The 20,888-nt window shown below is 44.4% G+C and overlaps 2 protein-coding genes across 2 annotated transcripts; one reads left to right on the top strand and one right to left on the bottom strand.

Moving 5' to 3' along the window:
- Positions 1–8,197: 8,197 nt before the first annotated feature.
- On the bottom strand, positions 8,198–8,602 carry PFN3 (profilin 3; the record flags this gene model as incomplete). The annotated part of the gene is made up of 1 exon (XM_082048121.1): positions 8,198–8,602. The coding sequence occupies one exon, from the start codon at positions 8,600–8,602 to the stop codon at positions 8,198–8,200; it is 405 nt and encodes a 134-aa protein (XP_081904247.1).
- Positions 8,603–9,531: 929 nt separating this feature from the next.
- Positions 9,532–19,560, top strand: MTARC2 (mitochondrial amidoxime reducing component 2). Its single transcript, XM_082048366.1, has 7 exons — positions 9,532–9,880; positions 10,087–10,260; positions 13,143–13,305; positions 14,989–15,129; positions 16,163–16,224; positions 16,313–16,384; positions 16,925–19,560. Exons 1-7 carry the CDS (start codon positions 9,609–9,611, stop codon positions 17,052–17,054), a joined length of 1,014 nt encoding a protein of 337 aa, XP_081904492.1. The 5' UTR covers positions 9,532–9,608; the 3' UTR covers positions 17,055–19,560.
- Positions 19,561–20,888: the final 1,328 nt, after the last annotated feature.

Below are 20,888 nucleotides of genomic sequence, written 5' to 3'. Positions count from 1 at the left end.
TGGAGGAGAGTGAGATGTCAGTGACGGTGGCTGGGACAGCCTGGGCTCTCCAGGACAGCCCTGATGGTATGACAAGCCAGGAGATCACTGCAGGATGAACTCTCAGCTTCTGCACGGGCTTTATGTGCTCCTGGAGAGACTGGCCTTGGAGGAGCCACCCCAGCAGGCTCAAGCCATGGGTGCAGGCAGGCTCTTTTATTAAACCAGTCTTGTCTGCAGCTTGTTTCCAAGTTCCTTTTAGGAATACAATGGACATTTGACCCTCTTGTTGACAGAGGTAGGATGTGGTGGATAGTACTGCCGGATGAAATGCATTTCTCCCTTCAGGTGCCTTCTTGGCACCCCTACCAATTGCCTCACCTCACAGGTTTCTGTTTTCAGTGGTGTGCTACTGTGCTATCAGGTTCCCTTCAGATTTCTACCCACCTTTCACCATGTTTTATAGGAAACAGCACGATATGTAAGTGTGGGAAGCTGAACACATGCAAGAGTGGCAAGAAACAGTCAGCTTGTCCAAGCTTGTCTCAGGAATGAACTCTACTAACCTGACAGCCTGGCAAGTTGCTTCTGAATTAAATCCCTGGCTATTCCTATTGCCTGCTCAAAGAGTCATGGAGCAGAATAAAGCTTATTTCTGCTGTTTTTGCCAGAGCATTTAATTACTACTCTGGCTTACCGCAAGCTCTGAGGAAATGGCAGAGGACTCGCAGCTATTGTCCTTTGTCCTGCAACATTAGCAGCAAGGAAGCACTCTGGCACTGCTTGCTTTTGAAGTGCTGGAACTGAGGAGAGCTGCACCACACCACGTCACTTCCAGGGCTTTGCCAGTCCCAGGCCAAGGTTCACTTCAGGGATGAATGACCCTTCTGTCCTTTGCTTGTCTGTAAGACTGGGAAGGGGGCAGGATTTGTCTTGGGTTGCTGTAAAACCAGTTGTCTCTTTTTCTGTATCCCAGATCCCTTGTTAGCTAAGCACTGGCCTCTTCTAAGACAAAACTGGTCCTAAAATGTGTACCAAGTTGCTTTAGTTACCTGTGCAGAGTGTGCTTTGGAAATCCTTCTTTTTTCAAGGAGCAGCAGAGAGCCTAAAGAGCTTGTAGATTAATGGAGATCATTAAATTAAAAGAAGTAAAGGAATAACATTCTCCCCTTCTCCTTGTAGGAAGTAGTATGAGGCTACCAGGCCTGTTTTGGGGTGAAGTATAGCCTGAGCTCAGGGTGATGCACCTTCCTGAATCCTGTGCCACCTACGAGGGTCTGCTCAGGGCTCTGGGCTTGTTCAGCGTGAGGAGGGAACACTTAGGAGGAACCTGACAGCAGATTTTCAATATCTAAGAAGGAGTTGCCAACAAGATGGAGCCAGGCTCTTTACTGAGCTTTGCAGTCAGATGGCAAGAGGCCATGGTCATAAATTGAAAGCGGGAAATTTCCAGCCAGATACAAGCAGGAAAAAAAAACACTAATATGATAATTAAGCATGAGAAAAGTTACTTCAGGAGGCTGGGGAGTGTCTGACCCTGGAGGCTCTCAAGGCATGACTGTACAATCATAGAACCATAGAATTGTTAAGGTTGGAAAGAACCTTTAAGATCATCAAATCCAACCATTAACCTCACTCTGCCAAATCCACCACTAAACCATGTCCCTAAGCACCTCATCTACACATCTTTTAAATACCCTCAGGGATGGTGACTTTCCTGGGCAGCCTGTCCCAATGTCTTGCAGCCCTTTCAGTGAATAAATTTTTTCTAATATCCAATCTAAGCCTCCCCTGGTGCAACTTGAGGCCATTTCCTCTCGTCCTATCACTTGCTACGTGGGAGAAGAGCCCAACCCCCTCCATGCTACAACCTCCTTTCAGGTGGTTGCAGACAGCGATAAGATCTCCCCTCAGCCTCCTTTTCTCCAGGCTGAACAGCCCCAGTTCCCTCAGCCGCTCCTCATCACACTTGTGCTCCAGACCCCTCACCAGCTTCGTTGCCCTTCTCTGAACTCTCTCCAGCACCTCAATGTCTTTCCTGTAGTGAGGGGCCCAAAACTGAACACAGGGTTCAAGGTGGGACCTCACCAGTGCTGAGTACAGGGGGTGATCACTGCCCTGGTCCTGCTGGCCACACTATTCCTGATACAAGCCAGGATGCTGTTGGCCTTTTTGGCCACCGGGGCACACTGCTGGCCCAATGATCCAGCCGGTCTAGATCCCTCTGTATGGCCATCCTGCCCTCCAGCAGATCAACACTCCCACCCAGCTTGGTGTTGTCTGCAAACTTACTGAGGGTGCACTCAACGTTTCTTCATCCAGAACATTGATAAAGAGATTAAACAGAACTGTCCCCAATACTGAGCCCCAGGGAACACCACTCGTGACCAGCCGCCAACTGGATTTGACTCCATTACCTGCAACTCTTTGGGCCCAGCCGTCTAGCCAGTTCTTTACCCAGCAAACAGTGTGCCTGTCCAAGCCATAAGCAGCCAGTTTCTCCAGGAGAATGCTGTGAGAAACAGTGTCAAAGGCTTTACTAAACCCCAAGTAAACAACATTCACAGCCTTTCCCTCACTCACAGGTCACCTTGTCATAAAAGGAGATGAGGTTGGTTAAACAGACCCTGCCTTTCATAAACCCACGCTGACTGAGCCTGATTTCTTGGTTGTCCTTGTACGTGCCATGTGATAGCACTCAGGATGATCTGTTCCATGACCTTCCCTGGCACCGAGGTTAGACTGACATGCCTCCTTTTGGCCCTTCTTGTAGATGGGGGTCACGTTTGCCAACCTCCAGTCAACTGGGACCTCCCCAGTTAGCCTGGACTGCTGATAAATGATGGAAAGCGGCTTGATGAGCACCTCTGCCAGCTCCTTCAGTACCCTGGGTGGATCCCACCCAGCCCCATAGACTTGTGTGTGTCAAAGTGCTGTAGCAGGTCGCTAACCATTTCCCCTTGGATTATGAGGACTTCGTACTGCTCCCCGTCATTGTCTTCCAGCTCAGGGGACTGGGTACCCAGAGAACAACTGGTCTTACTATTAAAGACTGAGGAAAAGTGGAGGACAACCCTGTGTGAATTCAATGTTGACCCTGCTGTGAGCAGGAGGGTGGAGGAGAGACCTCCTGAGGTCCTTCCAGCCTGGGTGACTCTCTGAGGCTGTGAGTGGGATCCTGCCATGATAAGCAGAAAGCTTATATTTACCTACCATATGGAGATGTAAAAGACTGACATCCTCACCCTTGCTAAAAGCACAGACGTTAAGAATAAAGCTTGGCTTCTTTCAACAAGGAGCAACTTGAGAATATGGCAGCACAAACTGCCTGAGGAACAGTTTGGCCTCCAGCAAAGTTTCCACTGCATTGCACGGTGCCTGCTGAAAGGCAACTGTCCTTTAGTGCCATCTCCTGGGAAAAAAATCAGATTTCCAGCCTTGTCAGCCTGCCTTGTTGTTCTGCCTCATCTCCTGCAGGGATTTCCTGCCATCCCCTAGGCTGGCCTCCTGGTTTGGCCAGACCCACATTCAGGATGTTGGGTCCCAGAAATGTGACGTGTGTCTCCACATATCAGTGTTTTCTACCCAGTTGAATCCTGAGCCTCCTGTTTGCAAGTGTTTCAAACAGGAAGCCATAGGAACATTGTTCTTCTGTTGTTGGGGTTTTTTTTTTGAGTGTGTGTGTGTAGTTTTTTTCTTTCCCTTCAACCCCTAAAAACACATTACACTTTGCCCTGAGGTTCTTGCTCTGCCTTAAAAATGTTCATTAAGGATGCTTCGCTGCAGGAAGGGATAAGCTACAGCCACTTCTTGTTTCTGAATCTCATCCTCTGCTGGAAAGATCACAGCTGCTTAAGACAGGATGTGTAAATTCAAACACAGGGGGGACAGAGGTGGGCAGACTGGAGTGACCCTCCCCAGGAGCTGCCTTGGACCCGAGCTCCAGCATGCCATCCGTACTTGGATCCAGATGCTTTCTGTTTTCCCATGTTTCTGCTGCCTGTAAAGCAATCCTTGCTCCTTCCTTTCCTGGAACACTAAGCTAGCATTAGATTGCTTTTTCAGCTCTGTCCGAATTGGGGTGGGGACTTTCCTGTCCTTGGTGGATGCTGACCACCCCCATGATGGCTGCTGAACCATAGCTGCAGAAGTGGGTTAGTCCTCAGGCTGCAAAAGGAATGCACTGCTCCCCAGTAAAGCCCCTCCTTTGGTCCTTACCTGCTCTCCCAGATGACATGCAGCTCTTCCCCGACTATTCAAACTCCTAAAGCTGCCTGACTGATGTTATATTCACCTGGAGAACTACGTTTTTGGAACATGAGAACTACTAATGTCATTAGCCTGCATTAGTTAATACTGGGCTGAACATTTGCCTGGAACAACCCTTTCTATAATGTTCTGGTGAATTTAGAGCACCTGAAGTTAAGCATTTGACTGGAGGAAAAAGACAATTTTCAATTCATCTTCTTACATGACTGGACAGTGACTGAAGTAGCCTACCAACCTGCCTGGCTTTTATGTATTTATGATTCTCTGTGTAGGAAAAAGCTAAAAAAAAAAAATCCCTTTATCTCATTACTCTGCCTCCATTAAAAGGTATCCATCATTAATTACTCTATTTTTAATTCAATCATCACCAATTATTCGCCTGAGATTTTTCCATACGTGAATTTCACTGAGCTCATTTCTAGTGCATGACTCACTGAACTCTGATTTCCTTGAAGATTATAAGAGGAAGCAGCAAAGCTTTTATCCTCCCCTCCTTTCTACAAAGGAATCTTTTGAATTTACTGTTTGTTCTAAGTTTGGAAGAAGGTTAAAGTTTGGGCATGTGTGTGGGCGTAACATAATTTTTATCATATCTTGCTGGAATCAGAATAGGATGACTGTATACATGACCATGTCAGCCCCTCATCCCTGCCTTTTGCTGAACTACCAGAAAGCCACTGGAAAAATACCTGGCACAACCCTGGTGTGGGCATTTAACCCCTATTCCTCCACTGAGACAAGCCAGATCCACATTTAGATCTCTCCTAACAAGCTGCCACCTAATCTAGGCCAGCATTTTGCTATCTTTGTAACCAGGATTTTTTTGGTAATGTCTATTCAAATCTCCCCCTCAGCACAGTATTTTATGACTTTCCAAACTGCAGCACTGTGCACATATCTGAAGACCTACAGGATCCGTAGTCACTTGTCTTTTTTAGTTGAAACAAGTAAAATTCTTGAACTCTTTTCTCATCATTCACCTTTCTTAGACCTCTGATTGAGCCACTGCTGCAAGAGTCTAGTTTCACTTCTAGAATTATCTCCAGTTGCCCACTGCATCTGAAAGCAGATATGTCATTACTTTTTCCATAAAACCTGTTCCACTTGAAAATCTGTCACATGGATGCTTCTGAGCTGACACCATACTTTTTCAACATAAACCAGCATCACCGACTTCCAAGATCGAGAGAGCCCAGCCCCAGCTTGCTGTGGGGTTGATGCTGCAAATCCTCCATCTGATCAGACACATTTTAAGCAGCCTGAGGCAAAGACCTGCTGTGGAGAATTTCAGCACAACTGTCTTGAGGTTTGATGGAGCTAAAAGCAGTGGAAAACACAGTAATTTCCTGCTCAGTGCATGTTTACTGTGCCCACTGTGGCTACAAGCAAACACAGGCCTGTTACATGAGAGACTATGGATTGCAACGAAAGCAGCACCTATGTTTTGTCTGAATTGCTCTATTCACATTGCTTTATAGCAGAAGGAGTTGTCGGCTCCTAAGTAAGCACAGGTACACCTGGGATGGAGGATTACAAAAACCTGATGGTCAAGCTATTTACTGGAAGCTTTTTGAGGGGTGCTTGTTGTATGGGTGAAGGTTTTTCTCAAAGGCTGCAGTAGTAGGACTGAGACATTAAGCCACAGCCATGTGCTCTGTAGCTATTTCTAATTTTGCATTCCTTGTATCACAGCAGGAGGGGAGAGATTATGCAGATGCTGCCGCCTTCTGTTGTTCCTCTTTAAGCTCCTTCATGCCACAGTCTCCAAGAAGAGTCAGGGCTGAATGTAGCAGCTGCTTTTCAGGGCTGGTCTGAAGAAAATCTCCTTAGGCTCCAGGCTGGAAGATTTAGGGAGTGAAAGTTTAAGGTCCTTCTTGGATTTCAGATTTTTTGCTCTAAAGGAATCTGTAATCCTAAGCAAAGGTGACTTATTGCTGAATTTAGTTAACAAATACTTCAAACGGAAAGAATTTGCTTTTGTACACCATTGTGCTGCCCATAATGTATAACTAGGGAGGAGCTGTAGCTACTCACAATGCTATTACACTATATAGTTCCATACTTCTCCAAATTCTCATGCTTGTAAAGTATATATACACTCCAGACCTATTTTCTCTGGCACCCAGAAGAAGGGAGCAACCAGTAAATCATCCAAATTTTTTTATTTTTATTCCAAATCCTGTCATTTTGATGTCTTGTAGACTGAAGTTCGGAGGGCAAAAGCGTTCTGCATTTTGTGGTTTGCAGAGAATACTACCAGTGCTTGAGAAATCACAGGAGATAGTTACTCATTTTTGCCTCAAGCTTGTGAAAATAAGCATCAATATTCATAAGGAATGCCCATGCCTTTTAAAAAACTTGTGGTCAGCATAATTTTTTTTTTCATTTATTGCATTTGATGCATTGCTTTTATTGTTAGATTCTAAAACTAGTTTGTGTACTTGTGTTTTTATCCCTTTAGTACTTAATTTGTTTTGATTCATACTTGTAAACACAGCTTATCAGACAGTGTTTACTTATTAGACAGTCACTGCAGCTTTGTTAAACATTTGCTAATACAATAGACGCCTGCTTCCCCGTATAGCGTTTTCTGCTCCTGTGGGTGCAGTTGCAGATTAAAGAAGTCTGTGTGAATTCAATTAAATTACAAAACATTGACTCCATGTTAAATGAGAAGATTAATGGTTATCGAAGAGCATTCAAGTGCTCTCAGTCTGCTCAGCAAGGCTGGCTCTCCTCTTGAGTCTGTGGCAGAGTCATAAAAGCCACCATGCGTAATTAGTTTTGACTCAGTGGGTCAATGATATGAAAGTGGTGTGGGAAATCTGGTCAAACCAGACCAAGCAGTTTAGCACCTGCGATTTACCTGGCACAATGTGGGGGTCCCAAGGGTATGGAGGATGGGGTGTCTCACTGTGGGTGAGCGGTCACAGCCTGCCCGTGCTGTAGCAGGACAGCGTGTGGTGGATTTGGGCTTGCTGCCAGGAGCGATGGAACAAGGAAAGCCTGTACATGAGGAGATCGGCCCTGCTGGAGACAACCCTCAAGTCTTCCTGGCATCGGTCCCATCTCAAGTGCACCAGTTCTGCCCCATTTCAGACTGGGTGCTTAGGGTTACAAGCAGGAGCAGGCAGGGAGGGTTCTACTGGTGAATGGAGGAAGAAATCTAGTGAATGGAGGAGGAAATCTGCAACGCTCAGCACAAGTCCGTGTCCTCCCGGGTGTCCTGGGGGGCTTACAGGGACGCAGGATCTCAAAGGCCAGACAGTGTGCCACAGACTCAAGACAAATAACTTACCTCATAAAAAACCCAATTTGCTCAGTACAGTAGCATAAGAAGGGGTTTCAAATGATGTGGAAGGTGAGCAGGTCTGTCTCTGCACATGCCTTGCACACAGTCCACGAGCAGCACAAGGCTCTTTTGATTAGCAGTTAATCTCCAGAACAAACTGGGCCTGTTCCAGGGGCAAATTCAACCTAAACAGTAAGTCCTGCTCATCTTTATGTTGTGGCCTACTTGTAGGAGAAAGGTCTCAAAACTCACGTATGGCATTAGGGCAAGATTTAAACAGTGAAGTGGCGAACAAGAGGGCAAAGGAATTGCCTTCCCTCCTGCCCTTTCCCAAAGCTAATGTTATCAGAGACCTTCACCCCAAAATCAGTCAGTAAAATGAGAGTAACAGGGAGTGATCACCCAAGAGGGCAGGGAGACCACTCAAGTAATACTGAGCATCTAATGAGGAATGTAGATGTTACCTCCTTGTGCACCACAGCTGGTCAGGTAGCCTGTCAGTGTCCCAGCACTGCTGCCTGCCCAACACCCCACCACCTGAAAGAAGCAGGCAAAGACATACACAACAAAATCAGGTATATTTCCTTTCTCTGATATAGCAACAACCATGCCCCTCTGCTCAGGCAAAAGGTGTCTGTCTCTTTGGCACTATTTGCTTCATACTTTCATGCCCACAATGATATCGTGGACCTTTTGGTTGAGGGCTCCTCCATGGACTCCCTTCTTGCCCATGAGGAAGATCAGGGCTTGGATGGTCTTGCCAATACAGATGGATCTGCTGTCACTGCCCTTGCTTCTGACATCCATCACATTGTCTTCATCCACGAGCAGGTTGTCACGAATCACACTGCACTTTTTGCCAGCTACGGTGATTCCCGTTAGCAGGAGTGTTTTCCGATCCTGGCCTGTGATCAAGCCCACTTCTTGAGGCGAGATGGCTGCAAGAATCCCTCCTGGCTTGGCGGCCCACACGCATTTGTTGTCGAAGAGTCCCACAATAGCCACATCTTCTACATTCCTGTCTGCCAGGATGCTGTTGATGTAGTAATTCCAGTAATCCATCGTGGCTCAGCTACCCAGATCTCTGAAATGCCCAATGCCAAGCTTTCCTGTTTTCCGCCTGCTGGCACTTTGGTCTCGGCACGCTGAGCCTCAACCTTCTGAGCCCTGCAAGCTCGAATGGGGGAGCTGGGTGAAATCAACAGCCAAGGCTCTTCCTTTGCCTGTGACGAAAACCCCGTGACGATAGTGGCGTTTGCCACTCCAGCCTGTTCTATGATGTCATATTTGCCTTGCAGCTGTCTGTCCCACCAAGTGACTTCCCCATGACCCTGCCGACAAGAGGGAAACTCTTGGAGAGGCCTCATTGGCACCAAGCAGCTGGCATGGGCAGTCAAATGGCATGGGACAACCCTACCCCAGCCTCACAGAATCATAGAACAGTTTGGGTTGGAGGGCACCTTCAAAGCTCATCCAGTCCAACCCCCTGCAATGAGCAGGAGCATCTTCAACCAGATCAGGTTGCTCAGAGCCCCGTCCAGCCTGGCCTGGAATGTCTCCAGGGATGGGGCATCTACCACCTCTCTGGGCAACCTGGGCCAGTGTTTCACCACCCTCATTGTGAAAAATTTTTCCTCATGTGCTGCCATTTGCTGCCCCCACACCAGCTCTTCACCTCCCGTTTCCCCCTTTTTCTCTGAGCTGCCCCGAAAGGCTGAATTTCACGAACTCGTGCGTCTCTGCACAGTTCACACTTTCCCTGCAACGTTGCTTTCTATAAAAGCCCAGATACTTAAAGAAACGCATGTGCCGCCTGTATTTTCTCAAGCTGGACGCTGCCAGCGAGCACTCAAACTTTTATTTTCCGCGTTGTGACCGCAACTCTTTCTTCCGCCGACGCTCCTGGCCTCGCGAAGGCCTCGGGCTGAGAGAAGACGCACCGCCCGCCGCGCACAGCGAGGCCCGTTAGGCGGCAGGCGCGGCGGGGCCGGAAGGGGCGGCCGCCCGCCCATGGGCCCGCCCGCGCCCCGGCCCCCTCAGCGGCCGCCGCCGCCGGGGCCCAGTCGCCATGAGCGGGGCGCGGGGCGCGTTGGGCCTGTCGCTGCAGGCGGCGCGGCCGCGCTGGCTGTGGGGGGCGGCGGGGTTGCTGCTGGCGCTGGGCGCCGTGCTGGGCGCCTGGCGCTGGAGGAGGGGAGCTGGGCGCCGCCGCCGCTTCCGCCTGGAGCGGGTGGGGACGGTGTTGAAGCTCTTCGTGTACCCCGTGAAGTCGTTCCGGGGGCTGGCGGTGCCGCAGGCGCGGGTGACGCTGATGGGGCTGCAGAGCGGGGAGCTGCGGGACAGGTACGGCGGGGGCGGGCTGGGGAGCGGGGGTTGGCGTGGTGCTCCTGCCCGGCCGCAGCCCCGCTGCCGGGCTCCCTTGGGGCTCCGCGGTTGTGGGGTGTTCTCTTTGGAGAGGCACCTGTTGTGCCAGGGTTGCGGGGGGACCCTGCGCCCGGCCTCGGCCTTTAGCCCTGTCCAGTGCGTTTCTGTGTCCCGTCACGCGACAGGTTTTGGCTTGTGACCAAGGAAGATGGGCACATGGTGACAGCTCGCCAGGAGCCGCGGCTGGTCCTCATTTCTGTGGGCTCTGAAGACGGGCACTTGACCTTGGACGCCCCCGAGATGAAGCAGGTGTGCGTGCCTGTGAAGCTTCCCAGGAAAAATCCCGTGCGGAACTGCAGGTACCGAAGGACCTCAGCGTGGAGGAGTTGTGTGACTTCCCTGGCTTTAGGGACTTTCCCGCCTCACCCCGTCTCCTTTCTATAAACACTCCTACGTACACGCTACATTATTTCAAGACTGTAGTGGTTTCCATTTTCTTATGCAGGAGTTGGAGGGTGAAACTTCCTGCCATGTGTTATTCAGGAGTCCAGGATTAATTGTTGCAGCGAGAGGTCTACTCTTAGTCCGCTAAACACTGCTGAAAACAAGCCTTGTGAAAAGATGACACAGTATTCAAAGACCGTACATTATATATCTGCCAAATGAACGGTGCTCTTCAGTCTTCATAGACTGTCAAGGTTACTCATTTGCGTTTAGTGTTTTCATTTTGCTTGGGTGAGCAGTTGCATCTCAGAGCCTCAGTCACACATATTGGTATTTCTTGGTCACCACTAGTATATGCGTCAACATTTTTGGATACATGCTGGCTATTTGGAATTGGTGAGATGTTGGTGTTTAGATTCCCTCACCCCTGTCTGTAGGCGTTTCACTGATGTGCCTAAATTAATAACTCGGTTGGCAGAGGCACGCTCTGTGGTCACAGGGGTAAGATGGGTGTCCCCACAGCAAGTCATTCCCTGTGCATTGTATCTCAAAGCGATTTCATGTGAACAGCTTCCAAATGTAGTCATTCAGCTGTGCGCCTCCAGTTATGCTCGTTAAATTCAGGACTAGTTATTTTACGCATGTATTGAAATCCATGCTGGAAAATTGCTAAGGGAAAGCAGAAAACCTTTTCCCTGTTAAAATGTCAATTAATACATAAGGCTGTTTAGTAATTGTAAATGGTGTTAGCCAATACAAAGATACTGATAAGTGTGTTTCCTTTAGATAGCAGAGAAGGTTAATGTACCGGCTGCTATAATTAAAAATAAGAGAATGCTGGAAAGGAGCTGCATTGACTAGCTTTTAGCATAAATCTGTTGCTGTGGAAACCCTTGGTTAGCATAGCTCAGTATCAAAGCAGGTGCAAGTTACGAATTATAATGGAGAAATAGGACAGTCTTTCAAAAATCCATCTATAATGTGTATATGTTAACCAAAGACACACACGCAATGCAAAAACGTGTTTTTCAAGATGATGTTTTTCTAAAATTTGCTGTGCCATTAGAAAAAGATTTAAATAGACTACATGCATTTCAGTAATAAAAATATAGCTTGGACTTTTGAATTTTGAATCTCAATGTTGAGGTTTTTCTTTTTTTTTTTTTCCCCATAACAAACTATTGCCCTCACTGGCTTTAAAATTGCCAGATTTAGGAAATGTAAGTAAGCAAGAGTTAGGTACATATAAATGGACTTCAAAAATTACCACTTTGTCTGGTATTATAGGTGGTCTCATAGGACGTGAAATGAGCGATACCCATAGTTAGACATTGCCTTACACTTTTCAGGACGAATCCTGATGTTTTGGATGACTGTGCTGTCCTTAAACAATTTGCTGTTTTTCAGCTTGAGGCTGATGCCTTCTCATCCGTTCCTAAGTGTGGGGTTTGGGAACAAGAATGTATTCAGGAAAATGAAGATTTGGCATTTGCTCTGAAGTTCTCTCCCAGCTTTTGGGTGGGAATAGCTTTTTTGCTCTGTGGTTCGTGCTGCTGGCAGGGTCCTCTGCACAGACTTGTGTATTTATTTTGCTGCTGGGTCAGCACGGTGCCTTCAAATTGGGATGCAATAACGCATCTTGATGAAAAAAGCTGCACAGACGTTAATCTTTAAAACTGGTAAATCCAGTTGCAGATTTTACTTGGATATTTTAAAAGCCTGTGTTTTCAGGAGCCAAATGTAGGACTGAAGCCGTTGTGTAGGCACAATTTCTATTTCTGCAAATGTTGGAGGGTTGTTTTGTTTTTTTTATAGCCCTCTGGGATATTGCTACAGGCACCCTAATGATTCGTTTCTCCCTGAGATGAGTAAAGGCAGGCTCCTGGGAGCTGGGCTCAGGCTAGATGAGCTGCCTGAGCATCTCTATTCTTTAAGCTGTCCCAGGTATGATTGCAGAGGTAGAAGACACCGCACGCAGCGCATTTGGATGAAAATCACTACTTTGAAGAGCATAGTAAAACTGTTCGTGACTGGTGTTGAAGTTCGTTGGAATGTTGAGTTGAGGTTTACTTTTTCTTGCCAGTGAAGTGTTTCTTGCGTAAACTTGTTTGTGTCCTGCTGCCAGTGGCTTTTTGTGCCCTGTGGACTTCGCCTCCGTTCTAAATGTTTAACCGCACTTAGCATATAGAATAGCTCCAAATCTTAGGTTTGAGCTTAAAAGTTTCACTCAGCTCTGGCTAAATTTTTATAGCACTAAAATCTGAAGGAAAGCTTCCTTAATAATCAGGGACATTTGCAATTAGTAATATTTGTAAAATATTAATTACGGTAATTAACCACGTCCTTTCAAACTGTTGTTCATTTTCTGAAATTAATTACCTTTTAGCTGATTTCTGGGTGAAATCTTTTGGTGTTGCAGTCACATGCAAATGCAAGAGTGGACTCTTTTTTCGCTTGAAAGTGTGGCAAACAGGTGGGTTTGTTGCTGGTCACTGATGTTACAGTTAGCTCTGAGCACCTAAAGGCTATTTCATGGCTCATGCTTTCACCAGCTGGTGTCATCTGGCCATGTCCATGTTCCTTAACTTTCAAAACAAGGTGGGCACTAGGAGGTTGCACACTGGGAATGATCCTTGTGCCGAATTCAGAAGCCAACTTCCACCTTGTTAGAATCCAGGCGGTTTGTTTGCTGTACCTTGCTACTACTGTTAGAACAAGTTATTTGCCTTTGAATAATAAGCATGCTGAAGCCTTCAGCTTTCCAGCTAACTTGCTGATGTGTCTTGTGACCCTTTAGAATCTTTGGGCTGGATATCCAGGGCAGGGACTGTGGAGATGAAGTGGCTCAGTGGATCAGCACTTTCCTGAATTCAGGGCCGTATCGACTGGTGCACTTTGAGTCCTCCATGGTGCCAAGAAAGTCCAAGGACATCATAAACCTTTTCCGAACCACAGATGAGGTAAATTAATGGTCTTTTACTCAGAAGTACTTTCTTTTAACCACTTCCACCCACCAAAACTTACCCATTCCATCATTGGTGATTCAGCCTAGTTTAGCAATCTCTGTGTTCATCTACTTAAACCACATGAATATTCTCCTTTTCTGTGATGATATAATGTGCGCAAATTTTACTTTAAATCTGTTCTAAGCTATTGACCATTCTCAGCTAAAGAATCTGATACTGATATTTGAAGAGGTGCTATTACACTGCAGAATTTAATAGCATTCCCTTTGTGTCTCAGTGAATAGAAAAAGTCACATTTTTAGAGATGTTTTGATAGTGTAATCAGTGTTGCACAGAAAACCTCCATTCTCTATCCCTTGTTAACGTCTAGGCGTGTACTGATGGGTGTTGTTACCTCATATTTTGTTTCAGGGAACGATGCTTAACCCAGGGCTCCATAGTTGTGGGCCTAGGAATTAAAATCCAAAGAAGGTTACAGAGGTTTCATCTCTCTCTCTTGCTGTGGGAAGTGGCTTGAAGGTCTGATATTAGAGAAAGTTAACGCACGTAGGGAAAGGAGACGCTGTGCTCAGACATCCTCATGTCGTGCGCCACTGATGCCCATCTTTTTGTCTGAAAAACTCTCTCATGTGAAGATGGTTTCAACTGTAGCTGATGAGTGTAAGCTTTTTAAGCAAATATAAATTGTGAGTATCTTGCCTTACTGATGTGATATTATTATCTATAGGGCATCAGTGTTTTCCTTGTTGCAGAACAAGAAGAAGGTATATTCAATTATGGACTTTTATACGAATGCATTTATTATGTAAGGGCACTAAAACCAATACAGAAGACTAGGTTTCAGCAAAAAGGGTTGCAGATTAGAAGGGGTGACATTCAGGAATCCTGGCATGAAAAGAGGGCAGAATTTTTTACATAGTTATTTTAACACTCATCTCCTGTGGTTGTAAAGGTGTGTACAAGGGGAGGGAAAAGATAATATAAGAGAAAGACAGGAGTGCTATACACTAAAATTCTTGCCAAAATTTATCTTTTTTTTTTTTTTTTTCTTCCTGTGAAACTGACATACATAGGAGTTTTCTTGTAATACTATTCTTCAGCCTTGTTTGCTAAAATGGCAGCTCTCCCAGTTCCAAGCAAACTTAGACTGATGAATGCACAGTGCAATTTAGTGTTGCTATTCTGGATGTGAAACTCCCCCTGGTGTTATTATAAGGTAGATTCATTATGCAGAGACATTTACTTACTTAATTATAGTCAACAAACATAAGTTCAGGAGGTCCATAAACATCTTAAGTGCCTTTCATACCTTAACATGTTTTACTGATATACTTAATTCTGTCGGTGACACCTAGAATAAATGTCTGGGGCATGCATACATTATTATTTTGTAAGAAGTTGTGCTACCTTATATAAATTTGGTTTAATTCTATGAGTAGAAGTTTAGTTTTACAATTCGAGCAAATGAAACTTGCTGTGGTTACTGAACTAGGAAAAGGCATATTATTTTACTTGTTAACCTACTTGCAGGAAAATTAAAACCTGAGTGCAGCAGCCTAACACTGTCAAGTTGATGTGTGGCCACCGATTCCAACATATCTGTCCTTGTGCCATTCAGTAACTTGGCTCCCATGCTTTCGCAGCAGCCTCAGGATTTGTTTGTGTTTGTTTATGTAGGTTGCCTATCCTGACTGTAGCCCAGCCTTGATAATCTCAGAAGCTTCACTGGAAGATCTAAATACCAGGCTGGAGAAGAAAGTTAAGATAGAGAATTTCCGACCAAATATTCTTGTGGCAGATTGCGGTGCTTTTGAGGAGGTAAGATAACTGTCTTAAACGTCTTTTTGAAGCCTTGGTTATGTTTTATTGTAACTTGATTTCCTTGTGTGGTGGTGCCTGCAAGGATGAGGAAAGCTGCTATTCTGTGATTTTATGTATTTATTTATTTTTTACAACTGGATTTCAGTGAGGTACGTGAACTGCTCACATCAGTTCAGTGAAACATTGAGGAGGGAGGCAGGTCTGTGAATGCTTATTTAGCTTAGCAAAGGATAAAATAAGTGTATCTAAATGACAGGCTCTTGCTGAGAGCTCATCTTTAAGTATGAAGTTGAGAAAGCTATCCATGCTGTAATTGATCAATGATTCAAACGAACAATTTGTAAATTGACAGTGTGATGTTTTATAGCCTTTGGCAGAAGAGTAAAACTGACCCTTTAAATACTGCAGTCTGTCACTGCATCTCTGGCAATATTCTGGAAGTTCAAAAATATTATCTAGGAAGATATCTGGTGATGAAGTAATATTATGATGGTGGCTTTTAAGTGTTTTTGTGTCATGTTGCCATTTATTTCTAAAGAATTTGCTCTGGATAGATCTGATCATTTCCCAAAGCTAAGAAATGCCTAACATAGGAGTGTGGTATTTTGTCTTCCAAGAAGGATTATAACAGGAAGGTTGTGTAGACAAGAAGCAAAAACTTACTTCCACTGAAAATTCATTTTCTGCAAAAACAGTGATTTATTAGAGGTCACAGATCAGATTATCACAAATACAGTAAGAATAAGCTTCCTTTAGGTTCAGACAGGTGCACGCTGCAGAACAGGTTTTATTACTTGTGGATCTTTCTTTTCAGATATAATTACTAGTGGGTCCTTAACTGTATGAATGCAGTGACCACAGAATTTTCATTAAAATAGTACAATAATATAGTTGTACTTACTTTGAAGGTGTGAGTAAAGGTGATCATCTGGAATGGTACTGCTTTTTCTAGGAATGGCTGTGCCACTCCGGGGAAAAAGGGTTGCATGTGGATATGTCTAATCTATGCATAATATTTACCTTCCTTCAGGACACCTGGGAGGATATTCTTATTGGCGATGTAGAGCTGAAAGGGACAGTGTGTTGTGCCAGGTAAACATTTGAGACTGTTACTTTATATCAATGTATAGAGATGCATAATAAGAAGCAGTTATTGATTTGGCACTGTCTGTCATTGCAGGTGTATTTTAACAACTGTTAACCCAGACACTGGGGTCCTCGACAGGAAGGAGCCCCTGGAAACATTGAAAAGGTTGTAAAAACACCATTGCTGCTTAGACTGTGGGAGTGGGTTTAGGCTAGATCCCAACAGATGTTAGACTGGTGTTTTAAAAGTGGTTTGAAGTATGTGTGGGACATAATAATGCAGTGTAAAGGTCTGTGTATATTGGCTTTCATTCTGCTTTCTGTAATTCTATATGGTAAGAAAATTCAGGAAGTTCTCTCTTCTTTCTTGCAAACTTTACATTCCCTGTCTCTTTCATCTCTGCTAGGGTGAATGCCTGGGATAACAGGTATTTCAAGTATTTAAAGGTCTAACTTTGCAACTTTGTAATTTCTTTTTATAAAGTCTTTTGTGTGTGCATTATACATGGATAAGTGAATACAGTCTGGCTGTTTTTTCTCCATTTCAACAGCTTGGTTCTCTTAACTGTAGTATTTGTTTAGTTTTTTGTCTAGTATGGTGACCAAAACAGGGCATCACTGTTCATATGTCTTTTTTCTCATCACTGATATTTTGATGTTTAGAATTTTCTGCCACTGATCCTAAAGCAGTGCTCTCCCTCTGCAGTTACCGCTTATGTGATCCATCTGAGCGACACATATACAAATCCAGCCCTCTCTTTGGAAAATACTTTGCCGTTGACAAAACTGGAACGATTCGAGTTGGAGACCCTGTGTACAAGATGGTCCAGGAGTGAGAGAGATTTTGATCAGAAGACGCCTTTTCACTTTGATATGCAAATTGTTTTCCCATGATCATGTTCACCAGCATAACTTTTTCTTATTCCTTGCAATGTTTTTCGTGCTATTTTCCTTCGTAAGGTGCAGGGGGTTCTTTGAGGCTATGAAGTTTCAATGATTTCAGATCATGTCATCTACTAGCATGCCTGTAGCAAGCACATCTTTAGTTTTTTTGGAGGCCGTAACAGAAGAAACTCTAATCCAAGATAGACTTCACAGCACTACTAAGAGTATCACACCTTGTAAAATTTTATGTCAAGCTCGATATCAGAGTCCAAAATCATGTACGAGGACTTTGCGTGGTGTATTAGATACACTCAGTGCCTATAAAGAGCCACAAAAGCCATTCATGCCAAGTGTAAAGTAAGTATGTTGGTCACAGAGCTGCCTTTACAGGTGAACAGGGAGTGCAGATGACAAGGCTCTGTCCTGGATTCCAGCCTTCTTTGGTCCCAGGCATCTTACCCTGCCTGTCTGGAGGTTTGCAGTGTTTCTTACCCTGCAGTCATTTCCTGAATATTGCCACTGTCTTTTGAGATTGGAGCAAGATCAGAAGGCGAGGGGTTTGTGAGCTGATGAAATGCTACTCCTAATGTACAGGTGGGAACACTGGCTGGCGATGAGTGAGACTGGGTGTTCACTTAGTTTCTGACCTCTGCTTGATAGAGTTTGAACCATCAGTTTCTCCTGTGAAGCACACCATGACAGGCTGCAGAGTAGTGGTGCATTTGCTAATGTATCAGTAGAACTTCCAGTTTAACTAAAAGAATTAAGTGTTCACTGGATCAGAGACTTTCTGCATGTTGGTGGAGAAGAAAAGCTATTGGGAGCGATCTGATTCTGAGCCTGCCCTGTTGCAGCTGATGTGCAGGTCAATGCTGTAGGACTCTGTGTTCATGCATAGTTCCTCTCTGGCTTAGTGACTCTCTTACTATGGAAAGTTAGGCTGCTAAGCACACGTTTGGGAAAGCTGTGGTTTTAAGCTGAGCATGTTAACATCCTTACTGGTTATGCACCTAGATCTCTGGTTGACCCCCATCCCTGCCCCTATTCTAACCAATATATCAGCCATTTGTGTGAAGCTGATAAGTATATTTTCTGCTTTATTTTATACTGCATAAAACATGGCAGGAAGCTAGTTGGATTATGGAAGTAGTGTCTTTAAATATTACTTTTTTATTTTTTTTTAAGTGGCCTCCAAGACAAAAGCCAGATGCCTTTCAAATGCTTGGATGTCTGTTGCTTTGTTATGGATTACTGGATCTAGAAAGAGTGTTGAACTAGCCAAAAAGAGGAATCTAATCAAGCGTGAAGAAGGACAAATCATGACCCAATTTGTTGTTTAGATTCTTTGTTTTCTGTTGTGAATATGAAACTGAAATTTTGCTGCATGTTCACAACTCAGACCTGTAAAATGCAGAGCTGTCGTGCCTTTGAGCAGATTTGGACAGATGTACATGGCAAGCCTAAAGCGGGCGTGGGGAGAAGGTAGTTTTCTGTTATTTGTGAACTCAGAGTTACACCAGATTTCCTTTCCTTAGCAGAGTCCTCTGTAAGTGTTAAGTTTTCATGTGACAGACAAGTGCCCAATTCATACTGCATGTTGCATATTTGTGCATCGTTATGCCTGATACAGCAACTAGTGGGAGGAAGTGAGAGAAAAGACATCTTCTAAAAAGCATAAGTTGAAGATCCTTAACATTAGAAGCTCAAACCTGTGGAATTCCTAATGGTGTTACTAAAGAAAGACAGCCTGCTGGCCTACCCGAGTAATTAGTTAAGTGTGTGTCTCTTAAGTCAAAGAAGTGGAAGGAAAGAGAGCTGAATTTTTGCCTCTAGCCAAACGTTTTTTCAGTGTTGTTTTAGCATCACATTAAGATTTATGTAATGCAAATTGTTTGGTTATAGATCATGTTGCTTCTTGTTAGGCTGTCATCGATTGGGCTAATTTGGAAGTGCGGCTGTCTTTCCAATGAGAAACTGCATCTGCATTCCTGTTAAGAAAGTGCCATATGTCTAAAATCCTGATATATCCCTGTAAAAGCCTCTTAAAGAATTTAGCTGTAATCCTAAAACAGGTGTGTGTCTTGAGTACAACAAATTTCACAAATTACACTTAAATCAATGATGTGATGAAAGAGGGCCATTCTGGGAAGTGGAGGGTGTAACTGAGGAACATTACAATATAAATATCTTAACGTAAGTGTTGAACTGCTGTAACTGTAGGAATTGTATTTGATTTTGCTAAAACCATTTAGGAAATTGATTGAAAACATGTCAGTCATAAACCACTGTTTTTTAAAATGTGCACTTAAAAATGTTAATTTTTCTTTTAACTCCAGAAGAAGAGAACAGCGGTATAAACTTCTATTGTATCCAAACTCTTGTAACGTGTCAAACTTGTGAATCTTCTATTTTCTTTGTTTTCTGCTTTGGCATTAAACTTCTGCTGCTTTTTCCAGGGCCTCGTATATGATTAACAGTGATGATTATTTTTTTAAATCTCATCTCTAAGTTCAGGAAAATATGCAGTTAACTAGAGGAAGCTATATGCGTAAGAGAGCAGAACCACCAGATATAAGTGGTCTTCAGGCTCAATTTTACAACTTTTGTGATCTAGATGATTAAAAAGATGTGTATAGACTGTGTTATTTTTTTCCACAGACTTATGCAAATAGAGAAAAATGTATTTGAAAGTAGAGAAGTTTAGTACACTCAACACAAGGTCATGTGTCCTATTCAAGTCTCTAAGTATAAAGTCAAAACTTCCTTTAGAGTACTTAATGCACCAATGTAGTTCTTGCAGAAGATTCTGTGAGAGGAGGACGGTCCTTGTGGGAAGAAATTTCTTGGTTGCTTAAGATTTGAGGTAGGTACATCTTCAGCCAAGACTCCTCCACCCCAAAAAGAGAAAGATCCATGCTTTTGCCTCTTAATGAGAAAAGCAGCCTTCCAAAGGCATTGCTCCACTTCTCCATTAAAAAATAAAAGAGGTTCCTAGCCCTTGCCACTCCAAATGGCAGAGGTTTCAAAAAGGCCTACCACAGGGTGTTCATTTCTGGTCTGTTCCAGCACCTGAATGTATCTGAGTACTTGGTCACCTTTTCTGCAGGCTGAACATCTTTCCTAGAACTACAGTGGCTCTTTTCTTCATTTGTTCACGTAGCCTTTTGGGGTGTAGTGCAGCCAGATAAAAGCGAGTGATGGGACGGACTTGGGACGCTAATGGGTGGTACTCGCTGCTGATGGTTGTCTTCTTGCCTTCTCTGGAGAATGATGTTGCTTATCTTGGTTTTACAACTTCAGTAAATCTTTTACTGTCTTTTCCAAGTGTCCTCTTAGGTGTGCTGTGCTGAGACATGTGGGATTTTGATTAATGTATCGTCTGACTGTTCTGTAGCTGCATGCCAAATGTTGACCTCTTGAAGATGATATACTGGGAAAGAAAGATGCAAAATCAGTTTGGCATATAGGATGTCCCAGGCTTATTGGTTTAGAATGAATGTATTTGTGGTTAATCCCACTGGTGTCAGGAGTTCTGCTTCTCTGCTTTGAATCTTCACCCCATATTGAACTTGAGGTCTTGGCAATCAGCAGTGCCAAGAAGTAAATAACTGAGTGAGACTCTTTCTTCAAGCCTGTCCCAAGTCAAGTTTTGTGCCTGGTTATTTTTGTTTCAGTTGCATCTGTGACTGGAACTGGGCCCTGCCAGTGCAGTGACTGAACAGCAGCCTGTGCTTTAGGGAACCTTCCATCAGTTGTGTGGGACAAGCCCAAGCCAGGCGGGGACA

Source organism: Streptopelia decaocto (assembly GCF_964273445.1).
Source record: "Streptopelia decaocto genome assembly, chromosome: 3".
Taxonomy (NCBI): Eukaryota; Metazoa; Chordata; class Aves; order Columbiformes; family Columbidae; genus Streptopelia; species Streptopelia decaocto.
The sequence above is the reverse complement of the archived record's forward strand: the minus strand, read 5'-3'. Positions and strand labels throughout refer to the sequence as shown.

What these genes read in the sequence shown, in the direction of transcription:
- MTARC2 (XM_082048366.1), top strand. Translation starts at nt 9,609, where the DNA reads ATGAGCGGGGCGCGGGGCGCGTTGGGCCTGTCGCTGCAGGCGGCGCGG. An exon ending in TTTTCCGAACCACAGATGAG is followed by an intron (nt 13,306 to 14,988) that starts GTAAATTAATGG and finishes TTGTTTATGTAG; the next exon opens with GTTGCCTATCCTGACTGTAG. An exon ending in ATTGCGGTGCTTTTGAGGAG is followed by an intron (nt 15,130 to 16,162) that starts GTAAGATAACTG and finishes ACCTTCCTTCAG; the next exon opens with GACACCTGGGAGGATATTCT.